Below are 23,363 nucleotides of genomic sequence, written 5' to 3'. Positions count from 1 at the left end.
CCTCTCCCTCCCTGCAGCTGCTCCGACGAGGACATCCAGATGCGGCTGGTGACGCGGTTTGTGAACGAGGCAGCCATGTGCCTGCAGGAGGGGATCCTCAGCAACCCCCTGGAGGGGGACATTGGGGCTGTGTTTGGCCTGGGCTTCCCACCCTGCCTGGGAGGTGAGTGCTGTGGGCTGGGCTCAGAGCTCACCGTGGGCTTGGAGCCGTGTGGCGAGCCCAGGGTTGAGCTGCAGCCTGAGGAACAGCCTCGAGTTGCACCAGGAGGGGCTCAGATTGGATATTAGGGAAATGTCTTTGTGGAAAGGGCTGTCCAGCCCTGGCACAGGTTGCCCAGTCCCCATCCCCAGAGGGATTTAATGGCTGTGAGGATGTGACACTCGGGATCGTGGGTTAGTGGTGGCCTTGGCAGTGCTGGGGGTGCTTTTCCAACCTACATAATTCTGTGACCGTCTCCTGCCACTGCCACTTCCCCAGGTGGGTGTGTGGGTGCCCAGGGCCCCACCTTTACCCCCCTGCCCTCGCAGATACAACAGAGCTGGTAAGCTCTGCCATTCTTTCCAAGCCAAGGGACTTGCTGGGCCCAGCCAGGACCATGGGGACAGTTCCCCAGCACCCACCCATGACCTGGCTGGGTGGCTGTGGTGGTGGCCTGGGCTGTGGGTGAGGCACAAGCTCAGGGTTGGGTCACAGCTGGAGGCCACCAAGAGCCCTTGGGCACAAGGTGGTGCCTCTGCCACATTCCTGGTGCTTTCCCTCCTTGAGGCAAGCTCAGACTGAGGGAGCAGCCCCAAGTGACTTCCTGCAAGAGCATGGGGTGACAGGACAAGGGGGAATGACTTCAAACTGACAGAGAGTGGGTTTAGCTTAGATATTAGGAAGAAATTCCTCCCTGTGAGGGTGGGCAGGGCCTGGCACAGGTTGGGCAGAGAAGCTGTGGCTGCCCCATCCCTGGGAGTGTCCAAGGCCAGGTTGGACAGGACTTGGAGCAACCTGGGCTAGTGGAAGGTGTCCCTGGCCATGGCAGGGGGTGTGGGGCTGGGTGGTGTCTGAGGTCCCTTCCCACCCAAACCATTCCATGATTCAGTGATTATCCACATCCCCACGTGTCCCCAGCACTCCAGTCAGACTCTGCCCTGCGCTGGTGTGCCATGGTGGGCCTGGGTTACCCCGGGAGAGACTGGGGGACTCTTGTGGAGCAGTGTGGGTTGGCCAGACCCAGTGCTGCCACCCCCCTGGCCGCTTGGTGCCTGTCCCTCCCTTGTCACCTCAGTGTCCGTGTCCCTGTCCCTCCCTTGTCACCACTGTGTCCGTGTGCCTGTCCCTTCCTTATCACCTCAGTGTCTGTGTCCCTGTCCCTGTCCCTCCCTTGTCACCTCAGTGTCTGTGTCCCTGTGCCTGTCCCTCCATTGTCACCTCAGTGTCCGTGTGCCTGTCCCTCCCTTGTCACCTCAGTGTCTGTGTCCCTGTCCCTTCCTTGTCACCTCAGTGTACCTGTGCCTGTCCCTCCCTTGTCACCTCGGTGTCCGTGTGCCTGTCCCTCCCTTGTCACCTCAGTGTCCGTGTCCCTCCCTTGTCACCGCGGTGTCCGTGTCCCTGTCCCTCCCTTGTCACCGCAGTGTCCGTGTCCCTGTCCCTCCCTTGTCACCTCAGTGTCCCTGTGCCTGTCCCTCCCTTGTCACCGCTGTGTCCATGTCCCTGTCCCTCCCTTGTGACCTCAGTGTCCGTGTCCCTGTCCCTCCCTTGTCACCGCAGTGTCCCTGTGCCTGTCCCTCCCTTGTCACCGCTGTGTCCATGTCCCTGTCCCTCCCTTGTCACCGCAGTGTCCGTGTCCCTGTCCCTCCCTTGTCACCTCAGTGTCCGTGTGCCTGTCCCTCCCTTGTCACCTCAGTGTCCGTGTGCCTGTCCCTCCCTTGTCACCTCAGTGTCTGTGTCCCTGTGCCTGTCCCTCCCTTGTCACCTCAGTGTCCGTGTCCCTGTCCCTCCCTTGTCACCTCAGTGTCCGTGTGCCTGTCCCTCCCTTGTCACCGCAGTGTCCGTGTCCCTGTCCCTCCCTTGTCACCGCGGTGTCCCTGTGCCTGTCCCTCCCTTGTCACCTCAGTGTCCGTGTCCCTGTCCCTCCCTTGTCACCGCAGTGTCCGTGTCCCTGTCCCTCCCTTGTCACCTCAGTGTCCCTGTGCCTGTCCCTCCCTTGTCACCTCAGTGTCCGTGTCCCTGTCCCTCCCTTGTCACCTCAGTGTCCGTGTCCCTGTCCCTCCCTTGTCACCGCTGTGTCCGTGTCCCTGTCCCTCCCTTGTCACCGCTGTGTCCGTGTCCCTGTCCCTCCCTTGCCACCGCAGTGTCCGTGTCCCTGTCCCTCCCTTGTCACCTCAGTGTCCGTGTCCCTGTCCCTCCCTTGTCACCGCTGTGTCCGTGTCCCTGTCCCTCCCTTGTCACCTCAGTGTCCGTGTCCCTGTCCCTCCCTTGTCACCGCTGTGTCCGTGTCCCTGTCCCTCCCTTGTCACCGCGGTGTCCGTGTCCCCGCAGGTCCCTTCCGGTTCGCAGACTCCTATGGAGCCCGGCAGTTGGTGGACAAGCTGCGCAAGTACGAGGCCGTGTATGGCAGCCAGTTCACGCCGTGCCAGCTGCTGCTGGACCACGCCAACAGCCCTGGCAAGAAATTCCACCAGTGAGGGGACAGGGGGACGTGCCCACAGCTCCCGGGGCCACGGCCCTGGCTCTGAGTGACCCCCTTGTCCGTAGGTTAATCTCCAAAGCCCCGGGGAGGGGAGGCAGGGAGGGGCAGGGCACCAGGTTGCCTCATGGCTTGTAGTCATTTCAAGTGCCTTACCAGCCACTGCGTGTTGGGCACATCCGTCCCGTGCCAGCTGGGCCAGCCTCTCCGTGCTGGAGAGGGAATTTCTGCTGCCTTTACCTCCATGCTGTGGCCTCCAGAGCTCCCAGTCTGGCCAGTAGCATCCAGCACGTGGCTGGAGCCGAGGCCTTGCCTTTCCATCAACATCTACCAAAATAAAGCCCCGTCTCCTGGGTTTGGACTCCGTGGCTGCTTCTCCTCCCCTCTCCCTGGGGCAGCACTGAGGAAGTGGAGTCGGGAATAAAGTGTTCAGGAAATGCCCTGGGTTCCCCTCCCAGGTGCTGCAGGACCCACAGAAGGGCTGTGGGGAGGGGCAGGATGGCACCTCTGCCATGGCTCAGGGGCTGGAAGGAGCCTCTGGCTTCATCTGGCCCTGAGTGCTGCCTTGGGGGATCCTGGCAGGGGATCCTGGCCGATGGACCTGCCTGTAATTGCAGATCAAGCAGCCAAAGGCCAGAAGGGTCCCTCGTGGGGAGAGCTCAAGTTAAACTAAAAGGCTGTAATTCTCCAGGCACCTGTCACTGGCCTGTCCCCCCCTCCTCCCTGGCTTCCCTTCCAGCTTCCAGCCGTTTTCCTGGTGCTGCTCTTCATGCCACCTCTGTGCTTGTTTCTCAAAGCTCCAGGGAAAAACTGGGCTGAGACATCATCTTAGCCTGCCTCTCCTGCCTGCTGGGGAGACTCAGGGCTGGTGCCCAGCCTTCAGCCCACCCAGGGTGGGGGGCAGCTCCCCCAAAATCTGCCCCTGCTTGGCATGGAGGGGTGTGCCTGAGGGTCCCTCAGCCAGGGGGCTTCCTTGCTGGCCCTGAAATCCTGCTGGGTGCAGGCAGCCTGGAGCAGCTCTGAGAGCAGCAGCATCTTGCAGGGGAGCCATGAATCCCTTCCCAAGAGCTGGGAAGGGTCTGCAAGGATGGGAGAGACCCCCAGAGCCGCCCTCCCCACGCATGGCCCCTTTGCCTCCTCCCTGAGCAAGGAAGGGGCTTCTCCCGCAGCTCGTTACTCTCCCTTATGTTTATTATGCTAATCCACAAGGATTAAGTTAAAGCAGTCAGCACAAAATCCAGTGTTTTCCAGCCCGTTGGGGCCAAAATTCCTGTCCAGTGTTAAAAGGGGCAGGGGGGAGGGCTGGGCCCTGGGGCCGAACTGCCGGGGCAGCAGAACCGCCGGTGCTGCCGCACAGGTGTGGGGCGGGGTCCAGGTGCCTTGGGGACACCCCCGGGGCAGGGGGCCCAGCGCGGGGTCAGATCTTGGGCCGCCAGCCCTTGATGAACTGCATGATCTTCTTCACCTGGAGCTTGGTGAGGCGGAAGTCGTCGGCCAGGATCTCCTCGCTGAGCTGCACGAAGATGCTGCCGTCGATGCGCTCGCGGGCGAAGAAGCTCACGACGTCCTCGGAGAGGCCGATGAAGCGCAGGCACTTGGACACCTCCTCCAGCGACAGCGCCGACAGGTCTGCGGGGGGCAGCCAGGCCGGGCCGTCCCCGCCGGGTCTGGGGGCGGCCGCCGAGGCCGCCCCGTCCCCCCGCGCCGCCGGTGGCACCTCGATGACACCCTGGGCCAGGTAGAGGCGGGTGACGCCCTCGGGCCCGCGCAGCACGGCGGGGGACAGCGGGGCCGCCCCTCGGAGCACCATCCCATCCCCATCCAAGCCCTTGGGGGGCCGGGCGGGGGCCGCCGGCTCCTCGAGGGGGGCGAAGGGCTCCGGCGAGGAGGAGGAGGGGGGGGCGGCCGGGGCCGAAGGTGCTTTGGACCACTCAGGGCTCTCCGGCCACTCGGCCGGGCCGGCGAAGGGGTTGAGGGCCCCGAAGGGGGCGAAGCGCTTTTGGGGGTGCGGGAGCTTGAGGCGGGGGCAGCTGCGGAACGGCTTCAGGGCGGGCTCGGGCCCCGGCGGAGGCGTCGAGCAGCCGCTGCCCGCCCCGGCGCCCGGCTCGGGGTGTGCCCAGGGCTCCGACCAGGGCTCCGACCAGGGCCCGGGGGGAGGCGGGACCGCGGGGGCGGGCAGTGGGCGCCCGGGGGGCTCCCCGGCCCGGCAATCGCCCCAGGTGCAGGGATAGCAGTACAGAGAGTAGGCGTCGGGCGAGGGGGAACCGCTGCCGCTCCGCGGGGTCGACCTGGCGGGGAGGGGGAGAGTCACCATCGCCCCGGGGCTGCGCCCGCCCCAGCACCACCAGGGACCCCCACCCGGCATGTCAGCCCGGCACCCATCCAGCCCTCCACCAACCCATCCATCCATCCATCCATCCATCCATCCATCCATCCATCCATCCATCCATCCATCCATCCACCCACCCACCCATCCATCCATCCATCCATCCATCCATCCATCCACCCACCCATCCCACCCATCCCACCCATCCCGCCCCGTCACTCCGCTCACCCGTCGTGGAGCCCCGAGGAGTAGTAGGAGAGGCTGGTGCTGGGCGAGGGCGCTGGTGCCAGCTTCGGGCAGCGCAGGGGGGCCGGGGGGCTGCGGGGGCCGGGGGGGCGGCTGCCCCGGGGCGGCACGGGGGGCGCGTTCAGCAGCCGGCACTCCTCCTTCACCTGGAACGGGGCGAGCGCCGTCAGAGCCCCCGGCAGCGGGAATGGGGCCCGCGGGTGGAGCGCGGGGGGCTCGGGGGCAGCCGGTCCTGGGCGAGCCTTGGAGCTCTGGGTGCCAGCGGGGAGACCTGGGGCTGGGAACAGCCTGGTGAGCGAAGCTCCGGAAAATTTGGGAACCCCATGGCGAAGGGGAGCTTGAAATTTTGGGTAGCTCATTGTGCAAGGAAGCCCGGAGGATCTGGGTACCCCACGGTGCTGGGGAGCACAAGAGCTTCAGGTTCCTCGTGGAGCAGAGAGCCCCGGGGAACTGGGGCCCCTGCGGCACAAGGGTGTCCAGGAGGATTCGGGTGCCCCATGATGGGCAGCCCTGGGGAACTGGAGCCCGTGAGGCACAAGGGTGTCCAGGAGGATTCGGGTGCCCCGGGATGATGGGCAGCCCTGGGGAACCGGGGACCAACGAGGATTTGGGTGACCAAGCAGATCTGGGAGGGACCCCAAGGCCGGGGGACGGGGGTCAGGTGGCCGTGCCGTGGGGCTGGTTGTGCCAGGGGGATCACCGTGCCGTGAATTGGCTGCCGGGCCCCCAGGGGTGTCCTACCCCATCCCGGGGGACGGGACCGCGGCTCTTACCGCCTCCGACTTGGGTGGTACCGGGGGCGGGGTGTCCCCGCGGGGCTCGTCCCCGGGGCGGTGCGCGGAGCCCGGGGCGGTGCCGGCCCCGCAGGGCACCAGGTCGGGCCGGCCGCCCGCGCTGCCCAGCTCGCAGCAGCCCTCCGGGCCGGGGTTGCTCCAGAGCTCCTCGTAGGGAATCTCCAGCGGCTCCTGAGTCCTGAACTCGGGCTCGGCCCAGTCGGGCGTCATGTACTCGCGCTCGGGGTCGGGGAAGTCGGGCAGCGGCGGGCGCGGGGCGGCCCCGCCGAGGCCCCGCGGGCCGTGGCAGCGGGCGGGGGGTTCCCGGGAGGGCTCCCGAGAGCCGCAGGCACAGAGGGAGAGGCGCTGCAGGGGCTGGCTGAGCTCCTCGCGGGCACAGGCGGGCAGGCAGAGCCGCAGGCGCCGCGGGCTCGCACATTCCTCCAGGAAGTCCGGCTTGGCCTCCCGCACGGCCCGCGAGTACTCGTCGGGGTTGAAGCGGTCGTGGCAATACGCGGCGCTGTCCCGCAGCAGCTTCTCCAGCTGCGGGTCCCCGGCCAGCAGCCCCTCGGGCAGCTGGAAGCGCGGCATGTCCGTCAGCAGCAGGAAGTGGAAGGGCACCAGCTCGTCGCGGCGCAGGATGCAGCACAGCACCACCGTCTTGGAGATGATGCTGACCAGCTTGTAGCAGTGCCCCTCGCGGATGGCGTGCAGGTCGTAGGGGTTGCGGGCGGGCCGGCTGGGCACCGCCACGTTCACGGGCAGCCGCACCTTCTCGATGATGCTGCGGATGGTGTGCTCGCCCTCCTGCAGCCGCAGCTCCAGCGGGCTGCGCGTGCTGAAGCGGCCCTTGCACTGGAAGGGCAGGCTCAGGCTCTCGTTGGTGCGGTGGTTCATGCAGATCAGACACGGCATCTTGCCCTTCACCTGCCGCGCCCCCGCCGCCGGCGCCGCCTTGCCCAGCTTGCGCAGGAGGGTGTTGAACCGCGACTTCTCCTTCACGGTCTTGGCGCAGAGAATCTCCGCCTGCCCCATCAGCGTCAGCTCGTCCCCCGCGTTCAGAGTGAAGTTGTACACCTCGCTGTCCTCGCTGAACTCCCCCGACACCACCTGCCCCGGGACACCCTGCTGTGAGACCATGGGCTGCCCACCACCATCCCGATGGACCACCACCATCCCGATGGACCACCACCATCCCCTTCTGTCCCACCACCATCCCCTGCTGTCCCACCACCATCCCCTTCTGTCCCACCACCATCCCCTGCTGTCCCACTGTCTTCTCCTCATGTCCAACCACTGACCCCTGCTTTCCCCCACACCCTTCTTATTTCCACCACCCTGCCCTGATGTCTCACCACTACCCCGAGTGTCTCACAACTCACTCCTGATGTCCCACTGCCATCTCTTGATGTCCCACCACCAGCTCTTCATGACCCACCACCACTCCCTGCTGTCCTACTTTTCTCTCCTGAGATCCCACCATGGACACACAAAATTCCACCACACCCCCTGATGTCCCACCACCATCCCTTGCTGTCCCACCATCCTCTCCTGATGTCCCACCACCACCTCCTGCTGCCTCATCCCCACTTCCTGACACTCTCCTGCTGTCCCACCACTGTCCCCTGCCACCCCAGCACCACTCCCTGCTGTCCCCACCCTGTCCCCCACTGTCCCCACGGACCTTCACGCTGAAGGTGATGGCCTCCATGACGAAGATGCGGTCTGGGAAGGTGCTGGCCACCTCCTCCACGCTGTTGAAGTACTGCACGGGCTCACGGATGTCCCGGTCCTGGTCCAGCAGCTTGAACTTCCCTGTGAGGGACCCCCAACCCCTCGGAGGTGAGAGGAGCTCAGCTCTACTGCTTGTCCCAGGGACTTGCTGTGACCCCCTCGGGGCCAGCACAGCCCTTCACAGAGGGGCAGCCACCCCCGAGGATGACCTGGGGTCCCCACCACAGATTTGGGGACATTTCACCAGCGTCCAAGTGCTGCAGGGGGACCCTGGAGCATCCCCAATCCCTGCGACCCCCACAGGGGGGGCTTTGGCGGGGACAAGGCACAGAGCCCGGGGCACATGGGGTGTCTTGGCTGTGCCACTTGTCACCCCCGCCCGGGGCTGCAGGGCCCCCTGAAGTGTCCCCGTGAGGGGAGGAACTCACACAGAGCAGCCAAAATTGCGAGGGACGCCCATTACCCCCTAAAAACCCAACTCTGGCCCAGCCCTGCCAGGGCGCGGTGCCCCCGCTGTGCCCCACACCTCGGGTGGGAGAGCCCCGGGGAGGGGGCGTGGGAAGGGGCTGGGGGCTCAGCAGCGGGAGGGAAGGGCAGGAACGGAGCGGGGGGGCCGCGGCCGCAGCGAAAGCGCCGCCGTCGGCATCGGCTGGCGGGGACGGACCTGAGGGGAATGTTAATCCCCCGCGCCAGGCGGGGCTGCAGCTCGGACCGAGCGAGCCGGGCACGGCCGCCTCTCGCCTGGCACCGGGGCACACGCGTGGGCCGAGGCTGCAGCTGGGGCAGCCCCACATGCCGGGGCATCGCTGGGCACGGCTGAGACCCCCGAAGGCTGTTAACACACTGCCCACCCAGCCCTCCCCTCCTCAGCGCCCCTGGGACGGGTGATTAACCCCTCCCCCGCTCCATTTCCCATTATTTATTCATTAGCAGGACTCATTACCGCCATGGAGCACTTAGAGGGGTCATTAAGGCTCCGGCGGCCGCCGGCAGCTCAGCACCTTCGTCTGCTCTGCCGGCCCCAGCCCCTTCCCATCCTCATCCCACCCCATCTCCATCCTCATCCCAGCCTTATCCTCACCCCCACCACACTCCTCATCCTCATCCCAGCCCATCTTCATCCTCATCCCAGCCCTATCCTCACCCTCACCCTCACCACCCTCCTCATCCTCATCCCAGCCTCAACTCCTCGCCATCCCATCCCGTCCCGTCCCATCCCATCTCATCCCATCCCATCCCACCCTTATCCCTGTCCCTGCCAGCCCCCTCTGAAGCCCCCGCAGCTCTGGCAGGGCAGGGTGAGCCCCCAAACCAGCGCAGCTGCTCCCCAGTCTGGGCTATACTGGAGCAGCCCCAGCCCAGCAGAGAGACGGGCAGGTCCCGACCCTGCTGCCCCAGGACACCGTTCCTGCTGCCCCGGGACACCGTTCCTGCTGTCCCAGGACACCGTTCCTGTTGTCCCAGGACACCGTTCCTGCTGCCCCGGGACACCGTTCCTGCTGCCCCGGGACACCGTTCCTGCTGCCCCGGGACACCGTTCCTGCTGCCCCAGGACGCGGTTCCTGCTGCCCCAGGACGCGGTTCCTGCTGCCCCAGGACACCGTTCCTGCTGCCCCGAGACACCGTTCCTGCTGCCCCAGGACACCGTTCCTGCTGCCCCGAGACACCGTTCCTGCTGTCCCAGGACACCGTTCCTGCTGTCCCGGGACATCGTTCCTGCTGCCCCGGGACACCGTTCCCGTTGTCCCCAGCCGGCCCCACCTGGGTACTGGAGCGGGATGTCGATTTTGGGGCCGATGACGTAGTGTCCCTCCTCCAGGCTGTGGGCCGTCACCGTCGTCCACTGGCGACACGAGTGGACCAGCAGCACGTCCTGGGCTGTCACCCCCTCCACGCGCTCCCCTGCGGGGGGACAGGGCTGTCACCACCGCCAGGACCCCCCCGCCCCCCCGGGCGCCGCTGGACGGAGGGACGGAGCGAGGGATGAGCAGGTGCCGCTGCCAAGAGCCGCCAGTTGCCCAGGAAACAATTTCTTTGTCCCCCCTGAAAAGCTGCAGCCGCCGCAAACAAGAAGTTTATTGAGCCGCGGCCGGCGCGGGGCCCCCCCGTTCCCTCCTCGCGACACCCCGACACCCCCCAGGGCCCCCGGAACCCCCCCCATGCCCTGTGGGCCCTGCTCGGGGGGCACAGCCGCGCTGGGGGACCCCCAGAGCCCCTCACTCCCTCAACCCCACTGCCCCTCCCCGGCCTGGGCAGGGGGCACAGCCGGGACGCCCCCACCCAATCGGGCCATGGCCCGGGGAGGGGGTGAGGGGACACGGGGACTCCGAGTCCGTGCCAGCCTCGTGCCACCACCTCCAGCGCGTCACCCGCGAAAGGTGCAAGGGGGAGGAGCGCTGGGCCCGTGGGTGCTGGGGGGCTGCCCCACACCCCCTCCTCTCACCCCCCTGGGCAGGAGCGCAGGGACCCCGCGGAGGGGCAGCCCCGCCCTCAGCACCCCCGGCCCGAGCGGCAGCGGTAGCTCCAGCCCCGGGACAGCAGTTTGGGCATGTCTCACCTGCCCCCAGCCTTCATCCTCCCTCCTCCTCATCGCTTCAGACTCCCTTCCTTCTCCTGGTCCCTCCAGTCTTCCTCCTTTCTCATCCTCTTCCTCCAGCCTTCCCCTCTCCTTCCTCCTCGTCGCTCCAGTTTTCCTCCCTTCTCTTCATCACTCTAGTCTCCATCTACCATTTCTCTTCTCTCCACTCCTCTGGCCTTCCTCTCTCCTCTTCCTCATCTCTTCAGACTTCATTCCTCCTCCTCACCTCTCCATCTTTCCTATCGCTCCCCTCGTCCCTCCATCCCTACTTCCAAGCCTTCCTCCCTCCTCCACATCCCTCTGCCCTCCACCCCTCCTTCCTCATCATCACTCCAATCTCCTTCCCTCCTCTTCATCCCCCCAGCCTGCCTCTTAGTCCTCCTCCTGGTCCCTCCATCCTTCATCTCTCCCTCTTCCCCATCACTCCAGCCTGCCTCTCTCCCTGCCTCCCTCCTCCTCCTCACTTTCCAGCCTTCCTCCCTCCTCCCCATCCCTCCGCCTTCCACCCCTCCCTCCTCCTCATCACTCCATCCTTCCTCCCTCCTCCTCCTCACTCCAACCTCCCTCTCTCTGTCTCTCCATCCTCCACAGCCTTCCTCCCTCCCCCCTTCTCCTCCCCATCACTTCAGCCTCCCTCCTCCTCCTCCTCGTCCCTCCAGCCTCCCTCCCCGCCGTGCCCCCCGCCCGGGCTCACCCTGCCCGAGGCAGACGAGGGTGGGCAGGCGGCACTGGCTCACGATGGCGTCGAGGGGCAGCGCCGCGGGGCTCCAGCGGAGCCGGGCCAGCCCCGCCGCGAGCTTCTCCATCGCATCGCGGCTCAGGCCGGCCCCGGGCCGGGCTCCATCGCCGCCGCCGCCGGGCCGGGGCCGGGGCCGGGGGCGGGGGGCGGCGGGAGCGGGGCAGGAGGAGCCGCCCCCCGCCCGCCCCCGGCCCCTCCTGCCCGCCCGCCCCGGCAGGCGGGACCCCCCCGGCGGGGGCGGGGGAGGCGGCGGCGGGCGGGGACCCCTGGGCCGGGCATCCACCCGAGGCTGGGCATCCCCCCCGGGCCGGGCAACCCCCTCGGGTAAGGTAACCCCCCCGGGACGGGCACACCCCCCCTTCAGACCGGGCATCCCCCCCGGGCTGGGCATCCCCCCCAGACCGGGCATCTCCCCCCTGGGCCGGGCATCCCCCTCGGACCGGGCATCCCCCCTGGGCCGGGCATCTCCCGGCAGAGCCGCTCCGGGGGCGTCCGGGGAGGACGCGCTGCCCCGCGGGGTGGGGGCGGCTCCACCCGCGCCCTCCGGTGTCCCGGGGGGGGCTCAGCCCCTGCTCCCTCCGGGGTCCCGGGGGTTCAGCTCCCTCCGGGGTCCCGGGGGTTCGGCTCTCTGTGGCCGCCGAGGGAACGTGGCGAGGGGCGCCCCGGACCCCCCCATCCCGCCCCGTCCCGCTGCCGGAGGAGCTGCCGGGGAGTTCCAGGGGTGGCTGCGGGGATTCAGGGGGGCACAGAGGGACCAGTGGGGCACAAGCGGGACCCGGTGCCGCCCCACACCGCGACCTCCCGCCTGAGACCCCCCGAGCCAGCGCTGTCGCACAAACACGGGGCAGGAATGACACCGGCACAGGGGGACCCCGGCAGGGGCACCACGCTCGGGGGGTACCCCCGGCAGGGGCATCGCCGTCCCGGGAACCCCCCCGGCAAGGACGTCACTATCGGGACACCCTCCCGGCAGGGACATCCCTGTCGCAGGGACCCCCGTCAGGGGCGTCACCGTTACACCGAGAAGAGACCCTGCCCGTGGGGACTGAGCCCCCCGTGAGTTGGGGACACCAGCCCCGTGGGGTCCCCGCACGCCCCGCGCTGGGGAAACCCTCCGTCCCTGGCTCGGGGGGCGGAGAAGCCCCGGCCGAGCCCGCAGCGCTCTGTCCTGGCCCCCTCCGCCTTTGCTCGCTGTTTCCGCACAGCCTCGCACGGCCGGAGACTGGGATGAGGAGGATGGAGGGGAGGAAGCAGCAAGTGCCTGCGGGGCCAGTGCCCAGCCCCGGGGACATGTCACCCCCTGACCCCCCTGACCCCCCAGGCCAAGCACGGGGGCGGCTGCCGGGGGAGATGGAGCAGGAAGCGGATGGAACAGGGATGGAACAGTGAGAGGGATGAAACAGGAACAGAGAGGGGCAGGAAGGGAGATGGAACAGGGATGGGTCGGAGCGGGGATGGGGACAGCAGGGAGGATACAGCGGCACAAAGAGAATGGGGAAAGACTCAAGTCTCACGGACAGGGATGACAAGGACCGGCAGGACACCGGGAGCCGCCGCGGTGTCTCTGGACCCCCCTCCCCGAGCCCCTCCGAGAGCCCCTCACACAGAATTCCCCCATCCAAGGTTGACGGCTCTCCAGGGCTCCCACCTCGCGAGCCGCCGGATGGACTCCCCTTCCCACTGGAGAATGTGGATGAGTCCCCAGGGATGGGGGGGATTTGGGATTGCTGAGCTGCCCCCCACGGCCCCGTCTCCCTCGAGGGGGCTCAGGGGCTGCCGGGGCCGTGACACACTCACAGCGTGATCGATCCCCAACAGCGGCGCAGAACAGGCGCCATGGGAACAGGGACACCACGGGAACAGGGACACTGGGAACAGGGACACCGTGGCAGCAGGGATACTGTGGGAACAGCGACACCATGGGAACAGGGACACCGTGGCAGCACAGATACCACGGGAACAGGGACACCATGGGAACAGGGACACAGTGGCAGCAGGGACACTGTGGCAGCAGGGACACTGTGGCAGTACAGATACCACGGGAACAGGGACACCATGGGAACAGGGACACCACGGGAACAGGGACACCATGGGAACAGGGACACCGTGGCAGCACAGATACCACGGGAACAGGGACACCACGGGAACAGGGACACCATGGGAACAGGGACACCATGGCAGCAGGGACACTGTGGCAGCAGAGGGGCAGCAGCACAAACGTGTCTCGTGCTATCACAGGGACAGGCCCTTGCCGGGCTTTGCAGGGAAGTGACATCTCCAGCCCCCCAAAGGCTGCAGGAGACCCGGGACACCCCCAGCCCTGGGGCTCCAGAGCTGTTGGGTGGGGAGGGGACCAGCAAAGACAGGTGGGGAGGGCCACGGGCTGGGCTGTGAACACTGGCCTGGCATGGGGTCTCTTGGGGAGCTGCAACACCCACCCCTGCTTCCCATCCATGGGACCAACGGGGGTGCAGAGGGATGGGCTGGAACAGCTCCTGTCCCTAGAAATGTTGGCAAAGGTCCTGCCCCAGAGCAGACAGCAGCAGAGACCTCACAGCCCCGAGAGCTGGGTGTCCCCCACCCACGGGGGCTCCAGGCTGGAATGCAGCAGCCACTGCACTTCCCACCATCCTGCCCTCGGCAAACACCACCTGTGGCTTTGGGAAGGCAGAAGGAACAGCTGTACCTCCAGCCAAACCACTCCTGAAGGCTCGGGAGAGGGGAGGAATCATCCCACCAGAGGCAATTCAAGGGGGCCCAGGAAGTCACCACTGCAAGTTTATAAAAGCTTTTATTTGCTCTTGGTACGACCAAGAATGGGACAGTGATCTTTTATACAATTTGATACAGTAAGTGGTACAAAAGAATGTGTTTTAAATAAAAAGCCAGAGTGGAGTAGCAAAAATATTAAAAGATTAAGTAAAAAATTGTCAGCATGGGAATTAATCCAAGACCTTGCTGCTGTTTTATTCCACCAGGTGACCGCGGCCCCCACGGCCTGTGGCACTCGTGGGACAGAGCCAAGCCCAGGTTTGGTTGATCAGGACCAATTGAATCATTTCACATGTTTTTGTGACAGGGGCTGGGGGCACCGAGGGGGCTGCTCTGTCTCTGCCCCACGCCCAGGGCTGGGGCTCCCAGCACAGCCTGGTTTGGGACCAGCAGGGAGTTCAATACCAGAGGAAATCAAACCACTGCAAACTCCTCCAACATCAGTGTTGTCTGGGGGTCTCTCTGGTTTCAGCAGCAGCACCAGCTCGTGCTGCTCGACCCCAACGCCCGCGGGTGCAACTCGTGGTTGGACAGGAACAGAAATAGACCAAATAGAAATATTTCAGTTTATTAACTGGGGAAGGAGGGGGACCGAGGCGGCAGCGAGGAGTTCCCAGCGAGTGGCCGGGGCTCCCCTGGGGCTCGCACCAAGCACAGCGTCTGCAAAGGGGTTACACTGAGGGGCCGAGCCCCTGGAAGCAAATAAAAAGCTCACGTTTAAAACAAGGATTATACAAAAAAACCTTGCTGTATATTTCGCCATTTTTTCCCTTTTTGATCATGTTAGAAAGTGCAGATTTAACCAGCAGTGGCCTGGCTCTGTCAGACGCTGAGCGGAGCCGGCGCCCGGCCCGGCCCCACAGCCACTCGCCTGGGAAGGGTTAACACACAGGGGACAGCGGGACAGGGACACACCTGGTGAGTCACTACAGGGAGGGAGACCCCTCGGTGGGTCACTCCGGGGAAGCCGCTCCGAGCGAGGAGTTCCACGTTAAAACACCGTCATTTCAGCAAAATTCACTCAGCGTTACCGAGGATCGCCCGGACAGTCCGACCCCTGTGGCAGCAGCGAGGCACAGGCGTGGCCCAGGAGCGGCAGCTGGGGCTGGGAGGCAGCGGCGTGTCCACCCTCGGCGTGTCCACCACGGCGTGTCCACCCTCGGCGTGTCCACCCTCGGCGTGTCCACCCTCGGCGTGTCCACCCTGGCGTGGCCGCGGCCGGAGCAGCTCAGGCTGCGCGTGGGGTTGAACGGGACGGCCGCGCAGACGCTCCCGCGGAACGAGCACTCGGCACCGGGACCAGGGTCCCGAGCCCTCCTTCAGCCAGCACAGAGCCCCCAGGCGCGGGCGGCACCGGCACGGGCCCCCAGGCACGGGTGGCACCGGCCCGGAGCCCGGGAGGGAGCGCAGGGAGCTGGAAGCGCCGGTCAGTCCGTGCCGGGCACCGCGCCCGGCCGGGCTCACCCGCCGCGCTCCCAGCGCGGGATCCGGGGCAGGGCTGGCCCAGCTCAGCTCGGACACTGCTCAGCGCAAAGTTTCCAGGGAGGGAATAAATGAAACTGCCAACTGGCTGGATTTTATTCCTCTCTTTCCCTTCCAATCCAGTTCACTCGGCTCCCGAACCCCTCGGAGCGGCCGACAGGGAGAGCCCCTCGGAGCTCGTGTTAATGACCCGCTGTCCGTTTGGGAATCGCTTGTTATATTCATACACAAAGTAGACAACCACATCACCCTCATAGAAACTAGTGCATGCAAATAACTCTTCCATGGGGAAACCCCGGGGCTACGGGGACAGGGTCGCTATGAGGACATGGCTACAGGGGTTAGTAGGATCTCCACATCGTTACCTCGGAAGCTAAATCAGTGCTTTGTATTAAATTTTTGGCAAACACTCGGCGTTGCCTTCCTTTCCATTAACACATCACACCATGAAGAAATGCAAATCAAAGCAGCATGCAGGCAAAAAGAAAAGGACAGAGCGGCAAAGGGAGAAAAGAAAGTGGCAGCAGAAGAGCTGGGACTGGCAGGATCGCCAAGAGGAGACACAGCAGGTTACGCAGCGTTTGGTTTTGCACCACCCTTTGTCCTCGATGCATGACACCAATGGTACAGAAAGCAATCACTACAGAGGTCAGACTCAATGGCACGGGGGATGGGATGCCTCCTGCACATGCTTTCACCAGAAAAGAAGAAAAGAAAGTGAAAATAAAAGTTCCTTTTTCCACATAAGGCACAGGACAAAGAAACCCCACTCACGGACTCAAGGCGAAAATGAGTGTTTTCCTGGCTCTTGCTGATGCATCTAGAGAATATGGGGACTCAAGCACATGATCCATGACAGAAAATTCCACTGTTGTACAAAATCAATTGTTAATTCTAACTTTTATTCTTATACAATTTGCAGAAGAGTCGAGTATGATGGCTCTGGGGGTCAGTGGCAGGAGGGGCGGGGCTATAATACAACCCAAACGTAGTGGTGAGTTGAGCAGGTACATGGAACATGAAGTCACCGAGATGAATTTCCTATACATGTGGCTGAGAAAACTGGAGTAGGCAAAGCTGTCCTAGCCAGAAAACCAGGGGGAGGCAGGAGCTCGTTAAGATGAGGAACAAAACATTGGCTTAAGGTTAAAAAACGGGCAGAGTGGTTTGTTTTGCAGCGAGAAAAAAGGGGCGGTGGATGGCGATTGGTGAGAGAGGAGAAGGTTCAGCAGCACTTGCTCTTCCAGCCCGTCACCCCACCACCACTGCTGATATCTACATTTTCACTGTTGGGCTCTTTTACAGGGGTCTGCAAGGAAACAAGTGAGAACAGTTAGATGGCTTGGGGTACTCTGGGGAAAACATTCAGAGCCAGAGAGACGGCGGCTGACAAGGCCTGACATCACCAGACAACACTGGGAGCAAATGTGCACAAAGAGCTCCACAGAAACGCAGGGAATCCTCCCCCCGCTCCAGCACAAACATGGAAAACCAATTTAAGTGGGTTTTTTGTTTGGTTTGATTTAAATAAACAACTGGAAAGCTGGGAAAAAACCCAGTGTTTGAACTTGGACCACCCCAAAGTCAAGTGGAACTATTTTAGGTCCTGCTCTCGGAGCCAACGCTGGACTTGGTGGAAAGCAAATCCCAGCCTACAACCAACACAAGCTGAACTCCAATGCTGTGAACTAATGACCTTCAAAAACCACAGTTTTTGTGGATAAAGAGGGGTTGTTCCAAGCCTCTGCTTCCTGCTCCTCTGGACAGCAGCTCCCAAGGCAGAGGACACACAGACTCCTCCATGTTACAGGATGGAACTTGGTGGGACCAAAGCAAAGTCCCCCTTGTGTGGGTTTGATCCTACACCAACATCTACTTCCAGCTGGTTGGAAACAAACCTAAACCCTCACCACCCCTCAGCCTCTCTATTCTTTTTTTATAACTCTCTGTCACAGCTTTGCACAAGAACCCCCCAGATAATTACAGAGGCCAAAAATGCACATTTGAGGTCCAAAGGGTCAGTACAGTTTGTAGCTCAACCTCCTGTTTACCAAAGGTCAGGGATTTTCACACAGTTTCTCACATAAAGCTTGTCAAAAACTGATTAAGTAACAACTGAGAGCTACAAGTGGGTGACACACTGACAGCATTCACTGGGAGAGAGGAGGAAGGCAGGGCTGAGGCTCAGCATGGGGTTCATTCCTGTTGGAGCAGAAGCACAAATGCCAGGGTTGGCCAATCCATGTGCCTTGAGCTCCACAGCCTTTCCATAACCTGCTCACAGGAGGAATGTTCCAGCACAGGGGTTACTGTGTACTCTGACCCCTGGCTATGGGAGTACATCCCATGGAACCAGCCCTGGAGCCACGCACAGATCCAGCCCAGCTCAATCCTGGAACACCACAGGGACACCCAGGGGGAGCTGATGCATTTTGTGCTCATGAAAGACATCAGGGACACAGGGACAGCAGTGCCCTGCAGCTCTGGGCACACGGGGACCTGGGGACAGCCCAGGGAGAAAACAACCAGCCCTATGGGCTGCCCAGGTGTGCAGGAGGCCAATGGCCCCGGGGCTGTGCCAGCCCTGGTGTGGCAGCAGGGCCAGGGCAGTGCCCGTCCCTGTGCTGGCCCTGCTGAGGCACCTCCAGGGCTGGGGCAGTTCTGGGCCCTCAGCCAAGAGACACCCGGAGGGGCTGCAGCGTGTGCAGGGCAGGGAGCGGAGCTGGGAAGGGGCTGGAGCAGCAGGAGGGGCTGAGGGAGCTGGGGGGGCTCAGCCTGGAGCAAAGGAGGCTCAGGGGGCACCTTCTGGCTCTGCAATCCCTGCCAGGAGGGGGGAGCTGGGACAGGGGGTCGGGCTGTGCCCCAGGGCACAGGGACAGGAGGAGAGGGCACGGCCTCAGGCTGGGCCAGGGCAGGGCAGGGGGCACAGGAGGAGGAATTGGTTGCTGGAAAGGGTGGACAGGCCTGGCAGGGGCTGCCCAGGGAGGTGTTGGAATCACCATCCCTGGAAATGTTCAAAAAACATGTGGATGTGGCACCTGGGGACATGGTCAGTATGGCTTTGGCAGTGCTGGGGGTGGTTGGACTGGATGATCCCAGAGGGTTTTTCCACCCTTGACCATCCCTAAGGATTCTGTGCTCCCTGGGGCTGTCCCAGTTCCTCCAACCCCCCGAGGGGGAGTTCAATGAGGGGGGGGGGGGTCGGGCTGTGCCCCAGGGCACAGGGACAGGAGGAGAGGGCACGGCCTCAGGCTGGGCCAGGGCAGGGGGGATATTGGGAACAATTCCTTCCTGGAAAAGGTGGTCAGGCACTGGCCCAGGGAGGTTTGGAGTTCCCACTCCTGGAGGGATTTAAAAGCTGTGGGGACAAGGTCAGTGGTGGCCTTGGCAGTTCTGGGGGACAATTGGACTCGGTGGTCTCAGGGGGCTTTTCCAACCTCAGTTATTTCACGGTTCTGTGGCATATTGTACCTTTCAGGAAGGGGACCCAACACCAGGTAACTGGTGCAATGGAACCTCCAGGGAAAGGCAGAGGGCAGGAGCTGATCACTGGGAATGCTGGGAGGGACAGAGCTCCTTCCTCTGTTCATCCACCACACCCAAACTTCCCTACAGGCCCTTGGGAGCTTTCAGACAATGCAGTGACAGAGATGGTGGCAGGGAAAGGACAATTCTCACCTCACCAATGCAAAGGTTTTAACTCCAAACACAAGAATGAGTTTAAGGGCCAAACAAGCACAACTCTCAGTTCCTCACTTCTTTGATGTGTATTATTCCCTGTAGGTACCACCCCCACAACAACAAACCATCAGACAAGCTTCAGATGTTCAACACTGCCCTTCAGGGACTCGCTTGCCTCAGCACACCAAAGTCAGACACTCAGGTGAACATCAAAAGCTGTGGGAGGTGAGATGTGAGGATGTTGGTTCAAAGGAGTGCTGGGAGCACCTACCTTTCGGAGAATGTCTTCTGCTAACGTGAGGAATGCCTTCTCAATGTTTATATTTGCTTTTGCACTAGTTTCGAAAAACCTAATACCGTGCTCCCTGGCAATCTGCACAAAGAGAGAGGGAGGTCAGTGAGCCTGGACATTCCAGCAGTGCTGCCACCACCCTGGGAGCAGCAGCACGGAGAGAGCAGGGAATACTGGCCATGAACGTGAGCCCAGGTGGGCAGGAGACCAATGGCCCCGGGGCTGTGCCAGCCCTGGTGTGGCAGCAGGGCCAGGGCAGTGCCTGTCCCTGTGCTGGCCCTGCTGAGGCACCTCCAGGGCTGGGGCAGTTCTGGGCCCTCAGCCAAGAGACACCCGGAGGGGCTGCAGCGTGTGCAGGGCAGGGAGCGGAGCTGGGAAGGGGCTGGAGCAGCAGGAGGGGCTGAGGGAGCTGGGGGAGCTCAGCCTGGAGCAAAGGAGGCTCAGGGGGCACCTTCTGGCTCTGCAATCCCTGCCAGGAGGGGGGAGCCGGGACAGGGGGTCGGGCTGTGCCCCAGGGCACAGGGACAGGAGGAGAGGGCACGGCCTCAGGCTGGGCCAGGGCAGGGGCAGGGGGCACAGGAGGAGGAATTGGTTGCTGGAAAGAGTGGGCAGGCCCTGGCAGGGGCTGCCCAGGGAGGTTTGGAGTGCCCAGCCCTGGAGGTGCCCAAGGCAGGACTGGCCGTGGCACTGAGTGCTCTGGGCTGGGGGACAAGGTGGGCATTGGGCACAGGGTGGGCTCCATGGGCTGGGAGGGCTTTGCCAAGGTGGGCATTGGGCACAGGGTGGGTTCCATGGGCTGGGAGGGCTTTTCCAGCCTCAGTGACTCTGGGATGCTGTGACTCTCCCAGTCCCTGCAGCACCAGCCAGACAAGGTGGCTCAGAAGAAGTTTTGGAACTTTCTGATTCTGTAACAGCAATTAAAGTGTATTTACATAATCACAATCCATGTCTGGGAGTAAAAGGATGGACAACACACACTGTCACATGGTGAGGAACTTAAAGGATGTCTGGGAAGTTTGAGTGATCCAAAGAAGCAGAAGCAGAACTGCAGCTGAACTCCTGCCATTCATGGCAGCTTCCAAGAAAACATTCCCAGGACTCACAGTCCATGAGCAAATCCAGGTGCTGTGTCCATACCCTGTCACATCCCACCAGGTCTCCCAGCCCCTGGAGCTGGTGGAAGTCCTGGCAGCGATTTGCTGACTGGATAAGGAAGTTTTTGTGCCACTCACCTGTTCACCTTTTGCTTTAGGGACAACTCTTTTATCTTCCATGTCACACTTGTTTCCTAACAGCATCCTCTCCACGTCCTCATTGGCGTGCTGCAAGGACAGCACAGGTCACACCCCTGCCCCAGCACTGCCCCCTCCTCACCCTGGGCTGCCCAGGCTGCCCCCAGCACTGCCCCCTCCTCACCCTGGGCTGTCCAGGCTGCCCCAGCACTGCCCCCAGAACTGCCCCCAGCACTGCCCCCTCCTCACCCCGGGCTGCCCAGGCTGCCCCAGCACTGCCCCCTCCTCACCCTGGGCTGCCCAGGCTGCCCCCAGCACTGCCTCCTCCTCACCCTGGGCTGCCCTCAGCACTGCCCCCTCCTCACCCTGGGCTGCCCAGGCTGCCCCAGCACTGCCCCCTCCACACCCCGGGCTGCCCAGGCTGCCCCAGCACTGCCCCCTCCTCACCCTGGGCTGCCCAGGCTGCCCCAGCACTGCCCCCTCCTCACCCCGGGCTGCCCAGGCTGCCCCAGCACTGCCCCCTCCTCACCCTGGGCTGCCCAGGCTGCCCCCAGCACTGCCCCCTCCTCACCCTGGGCTGCCCAGGCTGCCACCAGCACTGCCCCCAGAACTGCCCCCAGCACTGCCCCCTCCTCACCCTGGGCTGCCCAGGCTGCCCCAGCACTGCCCCCTCCTCACCCTGGGCTGCCCAGGCTGCCCCAGCCCAGGCCAACAGGTACACTTTGAATTTGGTGATGTTCAATGCTGCCAAAATTGAGCCCCATCCACTGGAGTGCTGGAGGAACAAGCTGTAATTAAAACCAGCCTCCTAATTACTTCCTAGAGCTGGTTCATTATTTCTCCTCCAGACTTTGCTGGTGCACAATGAGGAGGATGAGCCAGGGGATAAAGAGGGACTGGGGAGGAAAACAGGGAGGAAGAGAGGAAAAGAGGGAGGGGGAGAGGAAAAGAGGGAGGCAGGACTCAGAGAAACGTGGGAGGGAAGGAAAAGAGGTTTGGAAAGGCAGAGATTGCTCAGGGGTCAGCAAAGGGAACAGGGAGGGAGGGGTTGGTGTTTCCTGAGTGGTGTCAGGGCAGGAGGACACAGGGCCAGCCTGGGCAGGGAGGAGGAACCCAAATCCATCCATGGCCTTCAGCACAGGCCTCTCTGGAGGGAGAGTAAGGATCATTTATCATCAGTCCTGGCTAACCTGGGTGGTGCCAGACACCTGGAGGTGCCAAAGTGATGCCCATCTCCGAGAAGGGCTGGGAGAAGGATGCAGGAACTCCAGGCCTGTCATCCTGACCTCTGTGCCAGGGCAGGTCATGGAGCAGATCCCCCTGAGTGGGATCACGTGGCACACACAGCACAGGCAGGGCAACAGGCCCAGCCAGCACAGGTTTGAGACAGGTCCTGCTTGACCAGCCTGACCTGCTTCTGTGCCAGGGTGACCTGCTAATGGATCAAAGGCCTGGATGCACCTGCCAGGACTCCAGTGAAAGCTTTGACACCATTTCTCATGGAATTCTCCTGGAGAAACTGGCTGCTCATGGCCTGGACAGGTGTGCTCTTCAGTGGGTTAAACCTGGCTGGTGGCCCAGGGAATGGTGGGGAATGGGGCCACATCCAGCTGGGAATGGGGCCACATCCAGTGGGAATGGGGCCACATCCAGCTGGGCACACAGGGACCAGCCCTGGGACCAGCCCTGTTTCACATCCTTAGTGATGATCTGCACGAGGGCACCGAGGACACCTCAGTCAGTGCAGGGATGGCACCAAGCTGGGTGGGATGTGGATGTGCCAGAGGGCAGGAAGGCCCTGCAGAGGGATCTGCCAGGCTGGATCCATGGGCTGAGGCAGAGTGAGGGGCAACAAGTGCCAGGTCACAACAGCCCCCTGGAATGCTCCAGGCTGGGGACAGAGGGGCTGGAAAGCTGGAAAAGGACCTGGGAATAGTTTTTTTCCCAAAAAGGGCTGTCCAGCCCTGGCACAGCTGCCCAAGGCAGGGCTGGAGTCCCCCTTCCTGTGGGGATTTAACAGCCCTGTGGATGTGGCACTTGGGGACATGGTCAGTGGTGGCCTTGGCAGTGCTGGGTTGGACTGGGTGGTCTCAGAGGGCTTGTCCAACCTCAGTGCCCCCATGACTCCTGCAGACACTCCATCCCTGAGCTTCTCCCTAACAAAAAAAAGCTTCCTAAGTTGTCAAACACCCCTTTTAAAGCCCCAGTAACTGAGCAGCCTCCACAGAGCACCTGAAGCAGCTGCACAGGTTTGTGTGACACAGATGGAAAGACAGGAGGGCACCCAAAGCACTTCCCAGCCCTGATGGGGTGAATCACACCCATCACTCACCTGGACACCACTGGGTTTTTTAATCAAAGCTCCTGCAGAGTCTGAGGGGCTCAGTTCCCAGTTCAGATGGAACTCACTGCTGAGCCTCCTCCTGTGCTGTACCCACCACGCTGCACCTCTCCAGGATGGCTCCCCATTTCCCATGCTGGGAAATTCAAGTCCCAGCACCCCAAGTTTGCTCTGCTGCTTTCCCAGCCCCAGTGCTGCCCTGGGCAGTGCCAGCCAGCCCTCACCTGCTGTGCCCTGCTCTGCAGGGCCCCTTCCATGCTTTCTAGGAAAACCCAAACATCTATTCCATTGGGAACAGCACTGCAAAAGCAAGAACTACCAGTTGTGCTGCCCCCTTAGCACCTCAGAATTCCTGGAGGAAGAACTCTTGGGGACTCAGGCACTTAATGCCTCCACATCAGCTGCTTCTGCTTCACTAGATCTTGCTTGAAATGTCCCAGCCTCCCTGTCCTGGTTCTCCTGTGCCAAGGACAACAACCAGCTACACAACCC

At 63.1% G+C, this 23,363-nt stretch overlaps 3 protein-coding genes across 3 annotated transcripts in view; 1 reads left to right on the top strand and 2 right to left on the bottom strand.

The window, feature by feature from the left end:
• Nucleotides 1-3,030, top strand: part of HADHA (hydroxyacyl-CoA dehydrogenase trifunctional multienzyme complex subunit alpha) — a 32,251-nt gene extending 29,221 nt beyond the window's left edge. Inside the window, exons 19-20 of the mRNA XM_071547646.1 lie at nt 18-163; nt 2,528-3,030. Coding sequence (XP_071403747.1) covers nt 18-163; nt 2,528-2,673 — 292 coding nt within the window. The 3' untranslated portion in view covers nt 2,674-3,030. The remainder of the gene's footprint in view (nt 1-17; nt 164-2,527) is intronic.
• Nucleotides 3,031-3,861: 831 nt separating this feature from the next.
• Nucleotides 3,862-11,196, bottom strand: GAREM2 (GRB2 associated regulator of MAPK1 subtype 2). Its single transcript, XM_071547645.1, has 6 exons — nt 11,027-11,196; nt 9,516-9,656; nt 7,705-7,835; nt 6,021-7,130; nt 5,230-5,393; nt 3,862-4,963 (listed from the first exon to the last, which is right to left on the bottom strand). The coding sequence occupies exons 1-6, from the start codon at nt 11,136-11,138 to the stop codon at nt 4,093-4,095; spliced, it is 2,529 nt and encodes an 842-aa protein (XP_071403746.1). The 5' UTR covers nt 11,139-11,196; the 3' UTR covers nt 3,862-4,092.
• A 3,199-nt stretch (nt 11,197-14,395) lies between these two features.
• RAB10 (RAB10, member RAS oncogene family) overlaps nt 14,396-23,363 on the bottom strand; it is a 50,924-nt gene continuing 41,956 nt past the window's right edge. Inside the window, exons 4-6 of the mRNA XM_071547662.1 lie at nt 20,531-20,620; nt 19,278-19,379; nt 14,396-16,634 (exon numbers count right to left, since the gene is read on the bottom strand). Of these exons, the coding sequence (XP_071403763.1) occupies nt 16,551-16,634; nt 19,278-19,379; nt 20,531-20,620 (276 nt within the window). The 3' untranslated portion in view covers nt 14,396-16,550. The remainder of the gene's footprint in view (nt 16,635-19,277; nt 19,380-20,530; nt 20,621-23,363) is intronic.

This window comes from Pithys albifrons, chromosome 2, assembly GCF_047495875.1.
Source record: "Pithys albifrons albifrons isolate INPA30051 chromosome 2, PitAlb_v1, whole genome shotgun sequence".
In the NCBI taxonomy this organism is placed as follows: Eukaryota; Metazoa; Chordata; class Aves; order Passeriformes; family Thamnophilidae; genus Pithys; species Pithys albifrons.
This window is presented reverse-complemented; position numbering and strand designations above follow the sequence as displayed.